The sequence below is a fragment of the Trichosurus vulpecula genome, chromosome 3 (assembly GCF_011100635.1).
Source record: "Trichosurus vulpecula isolate mTriVul1 chromosome 3, mTriVul1.pri, whole genome shotgun sequence".
Classification (NCBI taxonomy): domain Eukaryota; kingdom Metazoa; phylum Chordata; class Mammalia; order Diprotodontia; family Phalangeridae; genus Trichosurus; species Trichosurus vulpecula.
Genome location: NC_050575.1, coordinates 353,097,792 through 353,122,208, shown reverse-complemented (window position 1 = coordinate 353,122,208; position 24,417 = coordinate 353,097,792). Strand labels below are relative to the sequence as shown.

The 24,417-nt window shown below is 39.1% G+C and overlaps 1 protein-coding gene across 1 annotated transcript; it reads left to right on the top strand.

The window, feature by feature from the left end:
- LOC118844275 (zinc finger protein 260-like) lies at positions 1-23,847 on the top strand. The gene is made up of 2 exons (XM_036752132.1): positions 1-150; positions 20,275-23,847. The coding sequence occupies exon 2, from the start codon at positions 20,494-20,496 to the stop codon at positions 22,627-22,629; it is 2,136 nt and encodes a 711-aa protein (XP_036608027.1). The 5' UTR covers positions 1-150; positions 20,275-20,493; the 3' UTR covers positions 22,630-23,847.
- The last annotated feature ends 570 nt before the right edge of the window (positions 23,848-24,417 follow it).

Genomic DNA, 24,417 nt, shown 5'->3' with positions numbered 1-24,417 from the left:
GAGAGAGCCATTTTGGCTGTTAATGAGAGTTAGAACTGAGGTAAAGAGAGCCAACGTGTGATAGCCACGCTGTAAGTTTTGAATGTTTTCTGGGCAGGCCCCAGCAGGGGCGGAGAAGTTTTGGATACCCTCCAATTTTTTTCCCCAAAGGTAGGGACAGTGTTGTTATATATTGAATATTCTGTCAGAAGCTATTGAGTTGTTGGTTAATTTTTCTGAATGGCTCTCTCTCTCTTTCACCCCCCCCTCCCGTCTCTCCCCCCCCTCCCCCCCTCTCCCTCTCTCCCTTCCCCTCTCCGTGTCTCTCGCTCCCCCTCTCCGTGTCTCTCGCGCCCCCTCTCCGTGTCCCTCGCGCCCCCTCTCCGTGTCTCTCTCTCTCCCCGTCTCCGTGTCTCTCTCTCTCCCCGTCTCCGTGTCTCTCTCTCTCCCCGTCTCCGTGTCTCTCTCTCTCCCCGTCTCCGTGTCTCTCTCTCTCCCCGTCTCCGTGTCTCTCTCTCTCCCCGTCTCCGTGTCTCTCTCTCTCCCCGTCTCCGTGTCTCTCTCTCTCCCCGTCTCCGTGTCTCTCTCTCGCCCTCTCCGTATCTCTCTCCCTCCCACTCCCTCCCCCTTTCCGTCTCTCTCGCTCCCCCTCTCCGTCTCTCTCTCTTCCTCTCCGTATCTCACTCTCTCCCTCTCCCTCTCTGTATCTCTCTCCCTCCCCCCGCCTCTCTCTCTCTCATTGTTATTCTGCCTTGCAAGGCTGGAGAAGGGGGAGGGAATATATTTGAAAATGAAGATGATGTAAAAACAAAAGATACCATGAACATTGAAACAATAATAATTTCAAAAGCATGGAGTGGGGGAAAGCCCAAAATGCAAAAAAGTTAGCACTTTGTCTGAACTCAGGCCATTTCCAAAAAGCTTAGTTTTTTTTTTTTTTATTTCAGATGTATGTAAGTACCTCACACTGACTGATGTTGATATTCTATTTATTCCCAGGCAGTTCTGCTGCTCCTTTGCTTTCAACCACTTTGATGAGTTGCAGGTGTTTATAAATTAGGATAGAGAAAACCCTATTACTACCTGTGGAGAAATACCCCTTCAAGTCGCCAAATCTTATGTTATATATTGTATTGGTCTAGCTAATGTTCACTGAGTAACTGAAAGAATTATATCATGTCCATGTAGTCAGAGAAACTCTAACTTCCTTTTTCCAAGTGTTTTCCCATTAGGTTTAAATAAACTATAAAACAAAGTAGATTTAAAAATACCTATCAGTATACAATTTCTGTAAATGGTGGAGTGTGTTTCTTGCCCTAATAAATGCTCTGCAGTTATTGTCAAACAAAGATTAAGTAGTTGATGTAACAAAAAGGAAAAAGTATCCATAAAAGCATGTGATCAATGTGTATAAATTGCATATTGGAATCCTTCACTATCTCTTAACAGGTAACAAAAACATTTTTTCCAATTATTCTATTTCTGTCATAACTTTAAGATTTTTATGGGATTCTAAGCAAAGTTGTATTCCTGCTAGCCTGCATATGACATTACATAAATCACCCAAGGAAATAGCTTATAGGAACATGATAGGCTTAATCTATGATAAAACAGCTCCCCATAGGACAAGGCAGTTGTTAATTAGCCAATTATCATTAGTTTCCAATGTTACAATAAAGGTACATTTAGAAATGAATCTATGCAATAAATAGACACAGAGACCTCTAGGCATTAGCAATATACCTACAAATTTATATTTTAAACAAGAAAATGAGAGTTTTCTATAGGGAGAGTCATACCGGCTTCAAAGACATAGATGTAGGGAAAACAAATAATACTACATAAGCTCATGGTTTGTTGGGATTCAATTGTCTTTGGCTTTTACTTCTGTTTCTACTTTGTTTGGGTTCCTCTTATTTTTAGCTATAGCTTCCAGCTGTACTTTGAATACATTTTTCCCCTGCTTGTATAATACATGACCCTTTAAGAAAAGAAATGGTCTAGCTTGGGATACATACTGTAGGGTTTAGTCACATAGTCTTCCAAATCTAAAGGAACCAAATCAAATCCTACTTGCTTCAGTAAGCCCTCATGATCTCCGATTTACCATGGCACTTGTCACTGGTACCTGTATGAGTAAGGCAATAACAATGTAGATGATAATTGTCAAAATGCCTATGTAGTTCTGTATCACAAAGTATGAGAGATTCTCCACATAGAAGGTAGAAGTATAACATTTATTCAGACACGAGAACCATATCACACAAGCCATTTATCCAATCTATTAGAGCAGTAAAACATTCAATACATAATATCACAACATGGGCCTCACCATCCCAAAACCTCTCTGACTACCTGCTGGGCTCTTCCCAAAAACAAATTCACAGTACAGCTAAGTCACAGCCTGTTCTTTCTTTCTTTCTTTCTTTTTTTCTTTCGTTCTCTCTCTTCCCCTCTCTCTCTCTCTCTCTCTCTCTCTCTCTCTCTCTCTCTCTCTCTCTCCATTTCCTGTGACATAACTTCCTTTTCCTGTCAGGAAGCTTTTCCTACCACATGTGACTTAGGCTTCCTGTGACTAGCAAGTCACATGGCCTACTAAGGGGTGGGAAAGATCTAAATTGCTACTCCAGCAGCACACATATTAGTACTTAATTTTACATTGTGCTACCTTATCAGCAGAGAGCTAGTAAGATTATATTGATATAATATATCACAGGATAAAATCCAATCCGATAAGCATGTGTTCAGCCTCTTATATGAGTAAATTATTTTACTAGGTACAAGAACAAAATAGAGAGACAGGCTGGTAGGAAGGTAGTTAGGCAGATAAGTAGATAATAGATGAAACATATTGAACTGAAACATAGAGAAGTACGTGCATGAGCATTTGCAAAAAAAAATTAAAATTCGCAATCAAAGTATTGATTGGAATTACTTCTCATTTTCTCATTATGTCTCATTTCTCATCCATGTCACATGAGTTGAGTCTTAAAAAAGCAAGAGATTCTAAGAGGTAGGAATAAGGAAGGAAAGTATTTGCAGATAGAGGTCAAATTTTGAAAAGGCACAGAAGTAGAAGATAAAGGAAAAACTGAGCAAATAAGTGTCTTTGTTTGGCTATAGGATAAGGGTATGTAAGGTGGAACAATGTTCAATAAACTTACCAAAGTAGGTTGAAGCCAGATTGTGAAGGATTTTAAAGACAAGTTAAAATATTTACAGATTTTATATATATATGTGTGTGTGTGTGTGTGTGTGTGTGTGTGTATACATGTATACACACATGTATATGTATATATACATATATGTGTGTGTATATATATATATGTTATTTCACTAAATATTTCCAAATTACATGTAAAATATTTTGACATTCATTTTACTTGCCTTGTCAAGCAATTAATCCACAAACATTTATTAAGCATTTAGTATGTGCTAGGCACTGTGAAAAGTGTTGGGGATATAGAAGGAGGCAAAAAGTAGCCCCTGCCTTCAAGGAGCTCACATTCTAACAGGAGAGACAATATACAAATACGCACACACAGATATATATATATACGTATACACACACACACACACACACACACACACACACACACACACACACATATAGCTAGATAGATACGGATATATATGTTCATACAGGATAAATAGGGAAAAATTAACAGAGGGGAGGCATTAGAGTCAAGTGGGCTGGGAAAGGCCTCCAACAGAAGATTAGATTTTAGTTGAGACTTAATGGGAGTTAGGAAATTCAGTAGGCATAGTTGAGGAAGAAAAGCATTTCAGACATGGGGGACATCCAGGGAAAATGCCAAGAGCCTAGAGATTGAATGTCTTGTTCATGGAACAGCATAAAGGCCAGTATCACTGCATCAAAGAATACATAGTGGGGGGTGAGGTATGAGAAAACTAGAAAGATAGGACAGGGCTAGTTTATGAAGGGATTTGGATGATAAATTTGGCATTTTGTATTTGTTCCTGGAGGCAATAGGGAGCTACTGGAGTTTATTGAGTAGGAAGGTGATATACTTGGAACTGCTGTTGTAGAATGGGTTTAAAAATTAAACCACCCCTATCACTCTTTTACTCTTTTCTTTTAATGTGTGGACTTATATTTAGTTACATTTATGCATAGCAAACAACTCGTAGTTATGTACTAGGTTTACTTTCCTTACAAGGACAGTGTCAAGATGGAGCATGAAAGTATCCCCAATATTATCCCTATTTTACCATTAAGGAAAAAGCAAAGCAGTGATTTGCCCTGATTTACACATCTATAAAATGCAAAATTTGGACATAGTTTTCTCTTAACTCTGAGTCCAGTATTCTTTCCTCTGAATCAGACAATTTACAATTTTTGGATTTAGGTAATATCTAGTCATTATTAATGCATCTGATTTTCTGAGAACTTTACGTTTTCCTCATTATTCATTGAATTAAAATTAGAAATGTCCCATGTATTAAGTCAAAAGAATGTCCTATAATTTTGTGGAATTCAAACATGCCTTATTGCTCAGCCTAGATCTAATTCAGCACTGTCTTAGCTACCTTACTGTTCTTTGAACAGGATTTGAAAATAAATAGGTTATTGCATGCATAATTCCAAATATCTGTGAGAAATGAGTGGCCTTCAAAGCAGGGGAACTAGGTAAATTTTTCTAAGTTTCTAAGATGAATGGGTGGAAGACTATGAGTGTGGAAAAGCACGTATAATGTCCTAAGACTTTTTATTATATTAGTTCAGCCTACCCATGAGCAATTAATATTCCTCTTGTTCAGATCTGTATTTGTGCGAAGAATGCTTTGTAATTATTGTGTTCTTATAATACCTGTGTTTGTCTAGCAGTAAGATTCCCCATTATTTTATATTTTCTGCAGATATTTAAAATGGAATTTCTCTATATCTTCCTGCTAGTTGTGTTGGTAGTATATAGAAATGCTGATGACTTATGTGAGTTTATTTTATATACTACAACTTTGATAAATTTGTCAATTGTTCCAATTAGTTTGGCTGTTGTTGATTCTCCAGGGTTCTTTACATATATCAACATATCTGCAAACAGTTATAGTTTTGTTTTCTTGTTGCCTGTTTTTGTTCTTTCGATTTCCTTTTCTTGTCATTTCTAGAGCTAGCATTTCTAATACAATATTAAATAATAATGGTGATAAGGGATATCATTGCTTCACCATTAATGTAATTGGGAACGCTTCCAGTTTAGCCCTGTTGTAGATAATGTTTGCTTTGGGTTTTAGAGAGAAAGTACTTATCATTTAAAGAAAGGCCCCATTTAGTCCTATACTTTCTAATTTTTTTTAAGTAGGGATGAGTATTGTATTTTTATCAAAACTTTCTGCGCCTATTGAGATAATCTTGTGATTTTTTTGGCCATTGATATTATCAATTATTCTGATAATTTTATTAATATTGAACCAGTCCTGCATTCCTAATACAAATTCCACCTGGATATAGTGTATGATATTTGTTATATATTTCTGTAATCTCCTTGATAGTGTTTTATTTAATATTTTTCATCAATATTCCTTAAGGAAATTTGTCTATAATTTTCTTTAACTGTTTTTGCTTTCTGTGGTTTATCTATCACCACCATATTTATGTTGTAAAAGGACTTTGTAGGACTCCTTTACTATTTTTTTCAAATAGTTTGTGTAGTTTTTGGATTAATTTTTCCTTAAATGTTTGGTAGAATTCAATTGTGAATCCTGCAAGTTACCCTAAAGACAGTAAGATATCCTGGAAGCTTTTTGAGCTGCAGAGTAACATGGTTAGACATGTTTTAGAAAGATTATTTTGTTCACTGTGTGGATGATAGGTTAAAGAGTGAAGAAATTGAATTAAAAAAGACTAATTAGAAGACAATTACAAAAATCCAAGCAAAAGGCAATGAAGGACTGAAGTAGCCTGAGACTGTCCAAGTGCAGAGAAAAAGGCTAGATGTGACTGATAGAGATTTTTGAGGTAAATATAGGTGTGAGTGAAAGAAAAGAAAGGGTGTTACTCAGAATTTGCAAATCTGGAAGAATGTAAAAATGATGGTGGATGATAATTTCAGGGAAGATTGGAGTACTGTGGATTTAGAGGTAGATAATCACTCTGTTGTGGACATGTGGAGTTTTGAGATATCTATGAAACCTAACATTGAAAGTGTCTAATCAGCAATTAGTGATGTATGATGTGATTTCAGAAGAGGTTAAGACTGGATAGACAGAATGATGAATCATCTGTGTGAAATAGTTGAACCTATAGAAATGAATGTGGCCACAAAGAGAGTAAAGAAGAGGAACAGAAGGATATGCTTGCTTATGGGCTGTAAGGAGACTGATCACCCAGCAAATGTGACTGAAAAGGGATGGACAGGTAAATTTTAAGGGGAGGAAGGCACTGGAAAGATCCAGAATATGGTTATCAGGTGCGATGCCAAAGTGGGGTCCCTTGACGTTCCAGGAATATGATGGTACTGGGCAACTTTAGCATTGTTTGGGGAAAGTGGTACCGGAAGAGGAACAAACTGGTATAGCAAATAAGCTTCACATAATGAGGTTGGGTTACAATTGTTGTAGGGAAAGTAAGGCTCCTATATAAACATGGTAGCCATGTCATCTAATTGTATGAAAATTTCCCTAGATCAAAAAGTGATTCAGAACTTAGCAGAAGCCCTCATTTTAGGTATCACTCCTCCTTACATGTAATCATGAGATATATTCTAAAAGTTATAAATAAAAATTATTTATACAAATAAATTTGACAGTAATGTCAAGAGTATTTGAAAAGTACATGAAACTATAGTAACTGATTTACAAATCAGAACAAGGAGCAATGAGTACAGAATTTAGAGTATCTTCAAGGAGATATAAATTCTAGTCTTTGGGAAAATATTGATCTTGGAAACTTCTACGTGGAAGTTTCTACACTTGAAAGCTGACCACAGCATCATTACAGCTATGTGGCTTTTGAAAAGTTGCATGAAATATATTGTTTAATTGATCTATGTTTGACAGATAATTTCAGTGACAGATTATCTTCATTTCTGAAAGATTTTCTATCTGCAAGGAGCCCTAAATTAGAATCACAGAAGATTACATTATGATCATACATCTCAATTTAGAAGCAGTCAATTCATTCTGCTCATTTCATAGATAACGAAACTGAGGTACAGGGGGCCAACTGACTAGCTGATGATTGCGCAGGTTGTAAGCTGTCAGAGGAAGTTTTGGAATCACAGTCCTGTGATTGGAGAGTCAGTGCTCCTTCTACTGGGCACTGTGCTGAATCCTCTGGTTCCCTCATTTATGATGAGGAAACAGGTCAGAGAAATGAGATGAGCTTTTAAGAAGAGGAAGGTACTGGAAAGATCCGGCATACATCGTGCTATTAATGGTTATATCAGGTGTGTTGCCAAAGTGAGGTCCCTGGATGTTCAGGAATATGATGGAACTGTACAACTTTAGCAGGGTTTAGGGAAGATGGTACCAGAAGAATGAATATGAATCCAATATTTAGCAGTAGAAGCAGTACAGCATAATGAATTGAGTACTAGATACTGAAATACCTCAGTTCAAAACTCTCCTCAGATACTTCTTTGCTTTGTGAATAAAGGTGAGACCTTTAATCTCTCCGAGCATGTTTTCTCATCTGTCTATGAGAATACCATTGTAGTACTTCTGTTAAATGGTTATTGAGGCTCAAATTAGAAAATGTCTTATGTAAACATTGATTATAATAATGATCATTATATGAAACATCTTATCTTTTCAATGAACATTCCTTTTCACATTGTTATTGTTTGTGTTATTTTATTGTTCTTATTTTGGTTCTGGGTATTATTCTGGTCCATGTACTGATCTGTCACCTGCTCTTATTCTTTTACAATTAATGCTTTATGTATTTTTCCATACATCAGTAAAATTGGTAATTTTTGTAGTTGAATAAATGAATTAGATTAAGCTCATGGCCTTTGCCTTCTATCAGACCTTCATTGCTTTTCATCTATAATCTTGGAGTACCCTTTGTTTCCTTGTCTCAGTTCTCATCCATCTTTATACTATACAAAGCCAAAAAATGATTTTTCTACAGTGCATGGATAACTATCTCACTCCTGTACTCAATAAACTATAACAGTTTCCTGTTGATTTTAGGATAAAATATGAACTTCTCTGTCTTTTAAAACCTTTTAAAACCTAAGTTCAACCTTGTAATCCAAACTCATTGTACATTATTTCCCTTTCCTGCATGCTGCATTTGTGCCAAGCAGGCATTCTCAGGGTTCCTCACACGTGACATTTTATTTCCATCCTCCTTTCTTCATAAGCTACTAGTTTTTTAACAACCTTTATATTTTGCTGCTCTCTGTTTGTGTATATAGGTTGCAAAAACTAGCATCTATTGAATGATTAGCAAGACACACCCTGTTGGCTATAATGATAGATGTGGTCTTTGGGTGTGTAGTATGATATGCTTATTTTATAGAAGAGGAAGCTGAGGCACAGAGAAGCTAAATGACTTGCCTAAAGTGACACAGATTATAAATATCCGAGGCAGGATTTGAACATAGTCTTCCTGATTCCAAGACTTCTACCCTCTTTAATCCTGTTATCACTAGTTCATCAAAGCAAGGAGAGGTCTTACATGGTTGTGACAAGACAACCCATGAAGAAGGCATGGGATACTAATCTCTGAGGTAATTATTTGGTGGTTGGGTTCATTGGGAACAATGGCATTATATATGATTGGTAGTAGCAGATATTTAATATATACTTCTTATTTGGCAGCCTTATGATAGTGTCAGAATCTACCAAGATGGAGGAATGAGAAAATCTAATAAGATGAAATTTAATTCTGACACGTGCAAAATCCTTCACCTAGATCCAAAAAGCCAGCTGCATAAGTCCAGAATAAGGGAGGTATGGCTAAAGTACAATTTGTATGAACATGTTCCAAAGGTTTTGTTGCTATTTAGTTGTTTTTCAGTCTTCATTGACTCTCCATGCCCCAATTTGAAGTTTTCTTGGGAATGATACTGGAGTAGCTTGCCATTCCCTTCTTCAGCTCATTTTACAGATGAAGAAACTGAGGCAAACAGGTTTAAGTGATTTGTCCAGGTCACACAGCTAGCAAGTGTCTAAGGCCAGGTGTGAACTCAGGAAGGTGAGTCTTCCTTATTCCAGGCTTGATACTCTATCCATTGTGCCAGGTAGTTGCCTGTTCAAAGGGTTTTAGTGGGCTACAAATTCAATAAAAATGAACAGTGTGTCATTGCATTCTGCAGCAATCTTAGTCTGCATTAGCACCATGACATGTCCATCACAAGAGAGGTCATATTTCCACTACAATATCTTATAAAGACCACATTGGGGCAATGTGTTCACTTGAGTCATAAAGTTTTATAAGAGATATTGACAAGATGGAGCATATGCCAGAGGAAGGAATAGTACAGCTCTGTTTCAATATTTGAGGTTCTGTCTTTTCATGGTAATCAGGGCAGGGCTTTTTTGCTGTTTTTCTCTTTTGGGAAGCTAAGGCTATAAAGTGCCTTTAATGAGTCTCACCTTTGTTTGAATAGGGCAGATAAAGTGGACTCCTTTTTGTTTTGGAGGGTTTCTCAGCACTATGGCGATCTGGGGTCTTTGATTGGAAACAATGTATATGATGTGGTACTAGTGATCCAAGAGCTTTCCCACACCCTGGTGCTAGTAATTGAAGAATTTACTTTCCCAAACCCTAAATGGTAGGCCTCCAGCCCTCAGGGACCTGAACAGCATATATGTATTGGAAGGTTAACCTTTGACTTTTGGGGGTTGAATGATAAATCATTATAGAAGATCTTCCATATTACAGTGTAAGCCTGGCTTTTCTTCCTTCCCCCCACCCCCCAGCTCCTGCAAGATCTTTAGACTTTCTAGCTTGGAATAAAGAATCAGACATTAACCTCTCAGACATCCACTCAATGGAATACACTAGGAGATAGGCCCGAATAAAGAACAGGTAACTCTTAAGACAAAGGACAGGAAATTCTGAAACTGCTGCTTGAAGACCTAGCCAGTTCTCAAAAACAAGATGATTGCCAAGATCTTCCCTTCCAGAGGGGAGAGTAGCTACCCCTTCTGGAGGGGAACATCCGGAACAGTTAGCAGTAGGCCCTCCTTGTTCAGGAAGCTATAAAAGACCCCATTTGTAACAAGCTAGGGGATCTCACTATGGAGAGGAAGCTTCCTGGGATCAGTTTTCCTCTTGGGCCTTGATCGAGCTGGGCTGTGTAGATTGGGACCCCCCTCAGCTTTGAGAGGATTAAGTGCTGGAGTTCCCCCGAGAGGTGATTAATCTATGTTTTCTATGTCTTTGTCTTTGTTGTGTTAACTGTATTTGTTAGAGTATCTCCCCTGTCTTTCAATAAAAACCATGTTCTCCCAGGAGTGTGCTTTATTGCCAGTGGGAATCCGAATCCAAACCTAACTTAGCTTAATCGAACATAATTGGCGTCACAAACAGGATCGGATTTTTCACTCTGCAGAAATGCCATTCCAAAGAACAGGCAAAGCTGCCCCCAAGGTGGGCGAGTTGGGGATGCCCGGGTGGGAGGAGTTCCCTTGCTGCTCTGTGGCCAGGGAGTGTGCGGACCTGACCACCAGGTAGTCAGACCACCGTGGGAAGACTGGGGTGGCTGGCTTGAAACAGCGGAACCCTTACCTGTGCAGGGTAAAGGCTGGGTGTCGCTATGCAGGCCCTATGGCAGGTTGCATAGCCAGAGGGAAGTAGGAGAAAAAAAAAAATTAGCTTTGCCGGCGGGGAGGGCTTTGGTCTGGGTCCACCAGAGAGAAAATGAAAAAAGTTTGGGCATGTAAGAAAGAGAAAGCACGTGTGAGAAGTTTAAGGAATTGTTACTTTTTGGAAGTTGTAAAAAAAAAAAAATGCGTGCTCTCTCTCTCTCTTTATCCCTCTATTCCAATTCTGGCCAAATTTGGAATGTGAAGAGAGATAAGAAAGAAAGCCAGAAGCTTTTCTCATCAGACTTATGTGAAATGTGCCACTCATAATTTGAAAACAAAGTTTTTTAGGGGTAACATTTACCTTAGGGGAAGCATAGCCTTCCTCGTGGAGCTTGGGTGACCACTGTGAATTAGAATTGAATTTTGGTGAAACTAAAAGATGGAAAATTGTGTAAAACTAGGGATGCTATTTTATAATAGGTGAGTCCAAATTGTAAAACTTCCTTAAGAATAATGTGATTGGAACTTAGAAATGTATATCTAAAAAAAAAGACGGAAAGGGGGGGTGCATATTGTCATTTGGCATTGACAAATTTATTAACTATATAGCCCCAAGAAATCCTATGTACTTTATTGTTCAGTAAGGGGATAGTTGTGAAATTCATTCCCATGGATATTATGGGAGTCACATGATTGTGAAAATACTTGGTACAGTGCTTGGCATAAAAAAATGCTATTTGAATGTAAACTGTTTTAAGTTAAATATAATTGCTTCATATTTATTAATTTTATGTGAATTTTCTTCAGTATAAGATTTATGTCAATGGGGATGAGATGAATAATTCTCAGTGAAAGGCAATCTGGGAACACATCTGACTGAGGCAAAGCCAGTGGAATGATAATTAATTCATTTTGATTCTGAAGTTTCAATAGATCATAATTGTGTATGGTTTTGCTGTATTTTTAAAATTCAACTATGGAAGAGGTTTTTTGTGATCACATTTAAGAACTGTTAAATAATATCAGGATAAGTTGTAAGCTGTCTCTGAGAAAGGAAAATGTATTTCATGAAAAACTGTTCTGTAAAATCCTTTATAGGATTTTTACAAGGTCTGCTAAAGTTCTATCTGTAAGCTAATGTGTTGCACTAATTTGATATTGATGACAATTATGTCCAGACCTACTGTAGATTTTTAAATTTCATTTAAGTCTCATTCTTAGGTTTGTTGTAACTTTGGATTGACTTTGAATGAGTGTGCTCAGAGAAACAGCAAGGGATAGCAAACAGGCCCAAAGTTTTTCTGGGATCCTTGCAAACTCTCTTTATTTTGCAGATTGCCAAAGCCCTGGAAACTGTATGGCCTAGTCCATTTCTTTGGCCTCAGTAAAGGAATTCGTTTGGTTTATGTAGGCCCTAAATGAACTTAGCTTGCTGAGAAGTATAGAAAGGGTTCTAATGATTGCCTTCTACACCAGGACAAGTTCAAATTTGATAAGGAAAAGATGTCTAATGAAATCCCTGATGTATGAGAGTCCTAGTAAATTTTTTTTTTAATTTAAATTTATTTATTTAACATATTTGGTTTTCAGCATTGATTTTCACAACAGTTTGAATTACAAATTTTCTCCCCATTTCTACCCTCCCCCCCACTCCAATATGGCTTATATTCTGGTTGCCCTGTTCCCCAGTCAGCCCTCCCCTCTATCACCCCTCTCCCCTCTCATCCCCTTTTCCCTTCCTTTCTTGTAGGGCAAGATAAATTTCTACGCCCCATTGCCTGTGTATCTTATTTTTTAGTTGCATACAAAAACTTTTTTTGTTTTTGAACATCTGATTTTAAAACTTTGAGTTCCAAATTCTCTCCCCTCTTCCCTTCCCACCCACCCTCCTTAAGAAGTCGAGCAATTCAACCTAGGCCACACATGTATCATTATGTATAACCCTTCCACAATACTCATGTTGTAAAAGGCTAACTACATTTTGCTCCTTCCCAACCAATCCCACTTTATTGAATTTTCTCCCTTAACCCTGTCCCTTTTCGGAAGTGTTTGTTTTGATTACATCCACCCCCATCTGCCCTCCCCTACATCCTCCCCCCCCCCTTTTATTTTTTTTATCTTCCTCCCTCTTCTTTCCTGTGGGGTAAGATACCCAACTTGAGTATGTATGGTATTCCCCCTCAGGCCAAAACTGATGAGAGCAAGGTTCACTCATTCACCCCTCACCTGCCCTCTCCCCTCCTCCAACAGAACTGCTTCCTCTTGCCACCTTTATGCGAGATAACCCCATTCTATCTCTCAGTATGTTGCTCTCTCATCCCTTAATTTCATTTTATTTCTTTTAGATATCTTCCCTTCATCTGCAACTCACCCTGTGTCTGCTCTCTCTCTTTTACATATATATATATATATATATATATATATATACATATATATACACACACACACACATACATACATATACACATAGATATATACATACATGCACATTCACTTATATATACATAAACACACACACACATATATATATATATATATGTATATATGCATATTCCCTTCAACTACCCTAATACTGAGGTCTCATGAATCATACACATCATCTTTCCATGTAGGAATGTAAACAAAACAGTTCAACTTTAGTAAGCCCCTTGCAATTTCCGTTTCTTGATTACCTTTTCAAGCTTCTCTTGATTCTTGTGTTTGAAAGTCAAATTTTCTATTCAGTTCTGGTCTTTTCACTGAGAAAGCTTGAAAGTCCTCTATTTTATTTAAAATCCATATTTTGCCTTGGAACATGATACTCAGTTTTGCTGGGTAGGTGATTCTAGGTTTTAATCCTAGCTCCATTGACCTCCGGAATATCGCATTCCAAGCCCTTCGATCTCTTAATGTAGAAGCTGCCAGATCTTGGGTTATTCTGATTGGGTTTCCACAATACTCAAATTGTTTCTTTCTGGCTGCTTGCAGTATTTTCTCCTTGATCTGGGAGCTCTGGAATTTGGCGACAATATTCCTAGGAGATTTCTTTTTGGGATCTATTTGAGGAGGTGATCGATGGATTCTTTCAATTTCTAATTTGCCCTGTGGCTCTAGAATATCAGGGCAGTTCTCCTTGATAATTTCTTGAAAGATGGTATCTAGGCTCTTGTTTTGATCATGGCTTTCAGGTAGTCCAATAATTTTTAAATTATCTCTCCTGGATCTATTTTCCAGGTCAGTGGTTTTTCCAAGGAGATGTTTCACATTGTCTTCCATTTTTTCATTCCTTTGGTTCCGTTTTATAATATCCTGATTTCTCATAAAGTCACTAGCTTCCACTTGCTCCAATCTAATTTTTAAGGTAGTATTTTCTTCAGTGGTCTTTTGGACCTCCTTTTCCATTTGGCTAATTCTGCCTTTCAAGGCATTCTTCTCCTCATTGGCTTTTTGGAGCTCTTTTGCCATTTGAGTTAGTCTGTTTTTTAAGGTGTTGTTTTCTTCAGTGTATTTTTCAGTGTTTTTGTGGTTCTCCTTTAGCAAGTCATTGACTTGTTTTTCATGGTTTTCTCGCATCCTTCTCATTTCTCTTCCCAATTTTTCCTCTACTTCTCTAACTTGCTTTTCCAAATCCTTTTTGAGTTCTTCTATGGCCTGGGGCCAGTTCATGTTTTTCTTGGAGGTTTTTGTTGTAGGCTCTATGACTTTGCTGTCTTCTTTAGGCTGTATGTTTTGGTCTTCTTTGTCACCAAAGAAAGAATGCAAAGTCTGAGACTGAATCTGGGCGCGTTTTCGCGTCCTGGCCATATTCCCAACCAACTAACTTGACCCTTGAGTTTTTCAGCGGGGTATGACTGCTTGTAGATTACAGAGTTCTATGTTCTACGTTTGGGGGGGAGGTGCCAGCTCTGTCAGACCCGCACTACTCCTTCCCCAAGAACCCCCAGTCCAGACTGGGCTTAGATCTTCAGCAGGCTGTGTGCACTCCTGCTCTGATCCGCCACTTAATTCCTCCCACCAGGTGGGCCTGGAGCTGGAAGTAACAACAGCTGTAGCTGCCCCACCTCCGCTGCCCCCAGGGCTGGAAGCCAAACCGGGAACTCCTTCCACTCCCGCAGCTTTTCCCACTAACCTTCTCCGCAGTCTTTGGTGTTTGTGGGTCGAGGGGTCTGGTAACTGCCGCAGCTCACATATTCAGGGCGCTAGGGCCCCCTCCGCCCGGCTTCTGGTCGGGATGGTCCACGCCGCTCAGGCTGGGCTCTGCTCCACTCCGTTCCCAGCTCCCAGCTCCGTGTGGGATAGACCTCACCCAGAGACCATCCAGGCTGTCCTGGGCTGGAGCCCTGCTTCCCTCTGCTGTTCTGTGGGTTCTGCCGTTCTAGAATTGGTTCAGAGCCATTTTTTATAGGTTTTTGGAGGGACTCGGGTACGGAGCTCACTCTAGTCCCTGCTTACCAGCCGCCATCTTCGTCCTAGTAAATTTTAATGCTTATTGAAAAGCTACTGTATCTGGCCTGATTAGCGAAACTTGCTGTTTGAGGTGAAATGCACTTGGGACCATAACTAATTCAGTTTTGAGTTTAAATTTGGGTATAGGTGTCTGCATTAAATCAGTATGAAGTGCCACAAGCTACTTAGAGGGAGGTCTGCATTCAGGAAAAAGCTGAGGGGACAGTCTTAGTCTCAATCTAGGATGGAATCCTCTTTGGCTCATTTTCCCTTTTGTGTTCTTTTGAAAAGAAGTGCCTCCCGCCTGACTATTCCTGAATTTAGCTATGAGATGGAAACATACTGCGTAATTGAATAATTATGATTATATCAAAATTTAAACAAAGCCAAGGATTGGTATTTTGGTATTGGTATTTTGATCATGCCTGTCTCCATGAAAAGAATCAATGGTCCTTGGTTTTTTTGTGTTCTTCTTCATGTTGGTTAGCCTTTTCCTGGCTCTACAATAAATATATGCTTTTGGGGCTCAGGGCTCTCAGTCCCACCTTTCTTATTCTGGGGATTGTGAGTTTAGTTACTGGCTTTGTGAATTATAGCCTTCAGTTTCCTGAGGTATGGGGGAGGGGTCTGGCTGCCTGAAGTCTCTTCCACTAGTGTTGCTCTCCAGCATTGTTGCTCTTCAGCAATGGTCTCAGCTGTTTGTTGTTTGAGCTGGTGTCTGGCACTTCCCCTAGGGGAGCAAGGGTACATGTGGGGTCCTGGTGTTGACCCCTGCTGGCTCTGCCCCTCTGGGACTCAGGAACTCCCACTACTGGGGCACTGAAGCCCCACTTCTGTCTCCTCTATTCCAGCGTTTTTTTCCAAGGAATTCTCTGGGTCGGGGGGAGGGGGGAGGGATTAGAGCCGTTTACCTGGCCATTATGTCTCCCAGAAGTTCAAGAAGAGACGTTTCATACCTTTGGGCTACAAGCCTCAGTAGTTGCGTTGCTCTGCCTGTTGTTGCTTCCGCAGACTGCCATCCTATTTTGGGAGGCCTGGGAATCGCCGCTGGTTTCGGGCGCCCAGCTTTCTCCCAGCCTGTCGCCCACGTCGGTTTTCCTGGTCGCTTCTGCTTTGGTGCTGTCTGGGGTAGCTCCGCATGCCGAGCACTCTCCCAGCCTACAGATTCATCCCATTGACCTTTCAGACTCTCCTGGCTTGGAAATTTGCCTTACTCAGACTGCTCATACTTTCTAACTCTCTCAAATCTGCTCAGATTCACTTTTTTATAGGAATCTCACAGAACTTGTGAGAGACCTCCAGCTAGATGCTGTTTTCACGTGTCTGTCTTAGCTCCGCCCCCCTTTCCCTGAATTTTTCACAAGGGGTAACCCACAATCTCCTATAGTAAACTGATTTTATATAATTATACTGTTACCCATTTTTTCTTGTATCAAACCTAAATTTTCCTCTTTGCAACTTCCTGTCATTGCTCTTACTTCTCACTTTAGAGATGAGTTAATGAGTATGAATTTCCCTCAAGTTTTGTGTCTTCCATTAAGTTATCTTCCTTTCTCTCGGTCAAATAATCCTACTTTCTTCAATTGATTCATATATGGCATAAAACTGAATACCATAATCAAAGGTGTCAACCTCCTTTGAATGGTCTGTAGCTTATTAGCATTCTTCCTAAAATATAGTGCCTACAACTTAATACAAGTCTCCAGTTGTGGTCTGACCAAGGCCAAGTATAGCAAGACTATTGCCAACTTATTGCTGTTTCTTAATGAAGCCCAGAATTGCATAAGCTTTTTGTTTTTGTTGTCGCATCAAATTTATGATATACACTGAAAAATGTCATAGTTCTTTGACATTTAAATAATTCTTTAGGAAAGGGAAAAGCAGTACCTTTCTTTCAGCAGTTTTCACTACAGATGGGGGTCTGGAGAAGTGACTTAAAGAAACAAAACAGTAACAGCAAGAAAAACAACTAACCTTCCAAGAATGGCTAACATTCTGACTTAATTCTGTTGCAGCATGAATCAGACTAGGTAACTTACGGGGTCCCTTCCAAGTTCAAAAATAGATTATAATTCTCCCAAGAATCTATAATTTTTCCTATATGAAAAACTTCTGGGACAGAAATTCCCTCCACCAGTACAGATCAACAACCCACTTTTGAGCTAATAAGGTCAAATTAAGTAATAATGTAGTTTTTATTAGATCATCACAATAACTCTGATGTGTCGTTATCCTCATAGGAAAACTGAGGGATAGAAAAACTTCCCCTTTTTCACAAAGCCAGTAAGTGCTGGAGTCTGGATTTGAACTCAGGTCTTGCTGATTACAAGCTCTGTGCTCTATCCAGTGCACCTAGCAAGCTCTAAGGAGGTGAATAAAGCACAGAAATTAAATGACATGCATATGATCATGCTATAAAGTGTCTGAAATGGGACTTCAACCCTAATTTTCTTGATTAACTCCAAGCTCAGAACACTAACCATTTCACCATATTTTGTTAGAGAATATTGCTAACTTACACTTATAAAGCAATTTAAGGTTTAAAAAGTTTTTTTTTCCTTTACACACTCCTTGGGACAATCTGAAGATGATTTATCCCTGTTTTATGAATTAAAAAATGAGTCATGGAGGTGTTAATTGATTTATTTGAAGTCACAAATATAACAAAAGATATATAGCATTCAAACTCACAACTTTTAAGTCTCAAGTCCAACACTTTTCATTACAACATTCTTCTTCTCACCAGTCTAAGAAGAACCATTTCATAGGATCATATTTTCTCTGTCTTAGTTCTGCAAAAATACCTACTCAATCCTTATTTTCACCTAATAAATGGTAATTAGGCTTTAAGCATTATCATGCAGAGCATTGCAAGCTTGCCAAAGTGACAAGATCAGTATCACATGATCCTGTCTCTATTAAAGGTAGCATTCTTTTTTTCCCCTAATTTGAGTTCAAGTTAGATATATCCTTAATAAGGCTCCATTGCGTGCATTTCAAACATAACTTGTTATTTTTATAGTTCTAATAAAATCATTATCCCCTTGATTTTATACTACCTAAAGGGTCAGGACAGTTGATACAGTGGGTGCACTGTACAGAGTACAATGGGAAGAACACTGGTTCTAAAGCCAGAGGTCCTAAGTTCACAGCACACCTTTGTCAGTTACTACCTAAGTAACCAACCTGAAGTCACTTAACCTTCCTGGGTCTCAGTTTTCACACATGTAAAATGGCGGGGGGGAGGTTTGAGTTGGAATAGATGGCTTCACAATTTCCTGTTCTAAAAGATGTGCAGAAATGGCAAAAAAAAGATGAAGCAGAGAAACTTAAAAATATAATAGAATTAGGTTGCTAAAGGTTTCATATTAAAAAAGTACAACAGTTATTTTAATTCTCTCTCTCTCTCTCTCTCCCCCCCCACCCCCACCATCATTCCTAACCACCATCTCAGGGTAGTTCCCGTTACATGTACTTTATACTTTTTATAAAATTTATGAGTATGCTGCATGATGGAGGGACATTGCCATATATGGCCTTGAGAAAAGTTTGAAAGAGGCCTTGAAGTTAGGGCCTCTGACTCTAGAATCAGAATGTGTGTATATTTACACACAATGTATTAGACATGCATAACCATATATATAGATAGATACACACATACATAATTATATGAAAGGGTAATTTACAAGTACAATTAAATAGCTTTTGTTTGTTTCCATTGAGTCAGAACATGACATAGAACGATGATGCTTGCTATATGTGTGATATTGGGTGAAGCTCAGTGAATATAAAGAAACAGCCCCTGACCTCAAGGAACTTGCCTTCTAACAGGGAGATCCAACACACAGAGGAGAATGGTGGTGTCAGAAGAGAAGCTAGAGTTCAGAATTCAGCACAAGGAAAAGGAGTAAGAACTCTGAGGTAACAATGCTGCAGAGAGTGTGCTGAGTGGAGAGTGGAAACCAGGGAGCTTTGGAGACCAGAGAACTGAAGGGGGAGAGAACACAGGCAAGCAGATAGTTAGGATTGGTGAGTGTCTATGGGGAGGCCCCAGCACGGGGAAAGGTTACAGGATGACTTGGGTCCTTGCTGTGATATTGTGCTTTAAGTTCTTTGCTGTTATGGTGAAGTGGACTTACTGGTTTTTGGGATATAATTGTTATGTTGAAGTGGAGTCATTAGTTTTGGGATTTAATCCTCTGGTATTTGAATAAATGTTTTTCTTCTGCCTTCTGTACAGAGAGCCTCTCTTATCCAGCAATACAGAACTATACAGGCATAATCACAATTATCATAGATGTTGCATTTATTGCCTTAATGATACCAGAAGACCATGTAGAAATGCAATTACTTAGTGTCAAGGCAAATAGTAAAATGTGAGCAGCAGGATGGTATATGAGGTGTGATCTTGTCTGTGGACAGCTGGGTATAGTGAGGTAGATAAATTTGCATTCACTTACTTATCTACACATGAGATTTCAGGACAGGGCTTCCATAGTTGAGTGGATTAACTACCCCAAGGACCATGGGCCTGATCTCTGAAAGTCATGTTGGAAGGATACAGTTCCATTTGGGGAGAAGTTTGCCATGAAGTGGCCAATTATGAAATAATGTATATAAAGCTGTAATGTATATAATGTATATAATTGCTGCCTCATAATACTTATTCTAAGATCATTGAGCTCATCATTTCTTTTAGGACAGTAGTATTCCATAACAATCATATACCACAACTTGTTCAGCCATTCCCCAATTGATGGGCATCTCTGCAATTTCCATTTCTTTGCTATCACAAAGATAGCTCCTATAGACATTTTAAAACATATAAGTTCTTTTCCTTTTTTTCCCCAATCATCTTTGTAAATAGACCAAGTAGTAAAATTGCTGGATAGTTTGATAAGTCTTTGGGCATAATTCCAGATTGCTTTCCAAAAGGGTTAAATCATTTTATAATTCCACCAACAATTAGTATCCCATTTCTTCCACATTCTTGTCAACATTTTGTCATCTGCCCCTTCTGTCATTTTAGACAATTTGATATGTGTAAAAATGATATCTCAAGATTGTTTTAATCTGCTTTTTTCTAATCAATAATGATTTATAGCTTTTTGATATACTTATAAATTGTTTTTATTTCGTCTTTAGAAAACTGCCTATTCGGCCAACTCCTGTCCCTTGGCCCTGCTCCACTGCTCCCTGAGTTGCTCTGCCAAGCCCCTGCCCCTTGGACAAGCGCTGACCCTCAGTCCGCCGGGAGGTGCCAGAGAGGGAGTGTCATAGCCGCCCTGGGCCCTCCACAGCTGGACGTCCCACTGACTGGCCGTGCCCATCCCCCGCAGAAGGGGCCTGGAGGAGGGGGAGGAGATGGCCCCTGTGTTCCTGGTGGCCAGCGCCCACCAGGGCTCCGTGACATTTGGGGATGTGGCTGTGGACTTCTCCTGGGACGAGTGGGGGCACCTGAACCCTGCTCAGAAGGAGCTGTACCGGGAGGTGATGCTGGAGAACTATGGGAACCTGGTGTGCCTGGGACTTGAAGTTTCCAAACCTCGTGTGATCGAGCAGTTGGAGCGAAGGGAAGTGCCTTGGATGCCAGGGGAAGGTGCCCCAAGGAGTTGTGGTCCAGATTGGGAGGCTAAGCCTGAAGTCAAAGGGTCATCTCTGAAATTTGGCCTTTCTGGGGAAAAATTGTCTGAGGAAATGCTCCTGAAAGTTGGCAATTGTGTCTTCAAATCAAGAGAAACCCACAAATTTGGTGCCAGGTCAGAAAGGCAGCAGAGTGATGAGGAAAATCCTTTTCAGTCCACAACATTCATCCAGAAGAAGCCTCTCCATAGAGTAGGAGACACTAAATGCAACAAATGTGGTAGAAGCTCCAATCTAGGGCTGAGCCTTTTCCCACAACCAGGAGGTGTAAGTGTGAAGAGTCTCCATGAATGTGACACAAATCAAACGCCCTTTACTGTGTGTTCAGATCTTCCACAATATAATAGAACTTGCTCAGAGGAGATATTTTCTAATTATCATGAATTTGGAGATTCCTTTAATTATGATTCAGACATAAATGAAAATAGATTGCATTCTAAAAGGAAACCTCATGAATGTAGTGAATGTGGGAAGGCCTTCCACCTGACCTTGCAGCTTACACAACACCAATGCACAATGTATACACAAAGGAACATGTTGAGCTCATCCAGAAACTTTACTGTCCACCAGAGAATTCACATTGGAGAGACACCATATAAATGTAAGGAATGTGGGAAGGCATTCAGTCAGAGCAGAAACCTCACTCTCCATCGGAAAAGTCACACTAGAGAGAAACAATATGAATGTAAGGAATGTGGGAGTTTTTTCCGCCGGAGTGCATACCTTAATCAACATCAGAGAATTCATACTAGAGAGAAACATTATCGATGTAATGAATGTGGGAAGTTCTTCAAACAGAAGGGATCTCTCGTTGTACATGAGAGGAGTCATACTGGAGAGAAACCATATGAATGTAAGGAATGTGGGAAGTTCTTCAAACAGAGGGCACATCTTATTTTACATGAGAGGAGTCATACTGGAGAGAAACCATATGAATGTAAGGAATGTGGGAAGTTCTTCAAACAGAGGACATATCTTATTGTACATGAGAAGAGTCATACTGGAGAGAAACCATATGAATGTAAGGAATGTGGGAAGGCATTCAGTAAGAGTATGAACCTTTCTCGCCATCGAAAAATTCACACTGGAGAGAAACAATATGAATGTAAGGAATGTGGGAAGTTTTTCCGCCGGAGTGCACACCTTAATCAACATCAGAGAATTCATACTAGAGAGAAACCTTATCAATGTAATGAATGTGGGAAGTTCTTCAAACACAAGGGCTATCTTATTGTACATGAGAGGAGTCATACTGGAGAGAAACCATATGAATGTAAGGAATGTGGGAAAGCATTCAGTAAGAGTAAGAACCTTTCTGTCCATCAAAAAATTCACACTGGAGAGAAACAATATGAATGTGAGGAATGTGGGAAGTTTTTCTGCCGGAGTGCACACCTTAATCAACATCAGAGAATTCATACTACGGAGAAACCTTATCAATGTAATGAATGTGGAAAGTTCTTCAAACAGAAGGGATATCTCATGGTACATGAGAGGAGTCATGTTGGAAAAAAACAATATGAATGTGAGGAATGTGGGAAGTTTTTCCGCCAGAGGGCACACCGTGATCAACATCAGAGAATTCATACTAGAGAGAAACCTTATCAATGTAATGAATGTGGGAAGTTCTTCAAACAGAAGGGATATCTTATTGTACATGAGAGGAGTCATACTGGAGAGAAACCATATGAATGTAAGGAATGTGGGAAGTTCTTTCGACAGAAAGCACATATTATTGTACATCAGAGGAGTCATAGTGGAGAGAGGCCTTATGAATGTAATGAATGTGGCAAGTTCTTCCACCGCGGTACACATCTTAGGCTTCATCAGAGAATTCACACTAGAGAGAAGCCATAGAAATGTACTGAATGTGGAAAGGTCTTTAGCTATAGCAATACACTTAGTCTTCTTCAGAGAATTCACACTAGAGAGAAACCATAGAAATATACAGAATGTGGGAAGGACTTCAGTGACTGGTCAAACCTTATTCAGCATCAGAGAATTCATCCTGGAGAAAAACCTTATGAATGTAAGGAATGTGGGAAATTCTTCCGACAGAAGTCAAATATTATTGTACATCAGAGGAATCATACTGGAGAGAAAGCCTTATGAATGTAATGAATGTGGGAAGGACTTCAGTGACTGGTCAAGCCTTATTCAGCATCAGAGATTTCATACTGGAGAGAAACCTTATTACTGTAATGAATGTGAGAAGGCCTTCTGTCACAGTGGAGATCTTACTCTGCACAAGAAATTTCACACTGGAGCAAAATCATATGTTTATAATGAATGTGGGAAGACTTTTCACCAGATCTCATCCCTCATTCAACATCAAAGAATTCACAATGGAGAAAAACGATATGAATGTAACGAATGTGGGAAGTTTTTCGACCAGAGTTCACACCTTATTTGACATCAGAGAATTCATACTGGAGAAAAAAGCCCTATGAGTGTATTGAATGTGGTAAGGCCTTCTGTCAGAGCTCATACCTTACTAGACATCAGGTAACTCATACAAGGGGGAAATCTTATCAATGAAATGAATATGAGAAGAACTTTAGTTGCAGCCAAAACCTTATCCTCCATCAGACAAGCCACACTGAAGAGAAATCATATGAATATGATGAATGTGAGAAGTTTATCAGAGTACACACTTTATTCAACATCACAGATACCATGCTGGAAAGAAAACATATGAATGTATTGAATATGGGAAAACCAGCCAGAGCTCAGGCCTTATTCAACATCAGAGAATGACTACTAGGGAGAAACTCTATAAATGTAATAACTGTGAGGAGACATTCCTGAGTGAGATGAGTACTTATTCATTCAACCATATATCCATTTTAGTGGAAACCTTATCAAGGTAATGAATGAGTTCATATGTTTTGTCAGAATATATACCTTTCCCTCAGAAAGTTCACACTAAAATTTACACTTCACCTTATAAAGGTAATAGATGTAGGAAAGCCTTTTGACTCATCATCAGAGACAGGAATGTAACTGAAAATTTTAGACCATGACACTGACTACTTTGTGTTTAGTTAAATATGAATAAAGTTTAAAATACCCACATTTAGTCAGTTATTGTATGTACACTTTTCAAAAAAGTGAACAAGGGGAGAAGGTTACTATCAGGGTCTTGTCAGTTCACATAGAGTGACAAGCATTAGGGACCTCAGTAGCCATGGATCCCATCCCATTTACAGAAGGAGCCTTGGTCATAACATGCAGGATACATGCTTGTCTGGCCGCTTCATGAAGATCGCCAGTGAGGAGGAAAGCACGTTCAGAGAGGAAAGCTATCATATCCCATCCACTCCAAGCAAAGTCCTGATCCTTTCCTTAAGGCTTTTTTTCCTCTCCAAATGACACTTTTCCTTAGCTTCCTTCACTAGCCTCAACTCCTGAGCTTTGGATTCCTGACACACTTTTCCCAGGTCTTTGCCACTGTTTTATATTTATTCTGTTACCTGGCCTTGTTTGTATCTTACAATTCTTTTTACAATATAAGTTGGTCAGAGAGTTCCCTTAGCATTCACATATCTCATTGCATCATCTCATTGGAATTGTTTCATTTCACACCTTTGGAATTTTTTTTAATTCCATATTTTATTATTTAACTTTTTTTTAGTTTTCAGCATT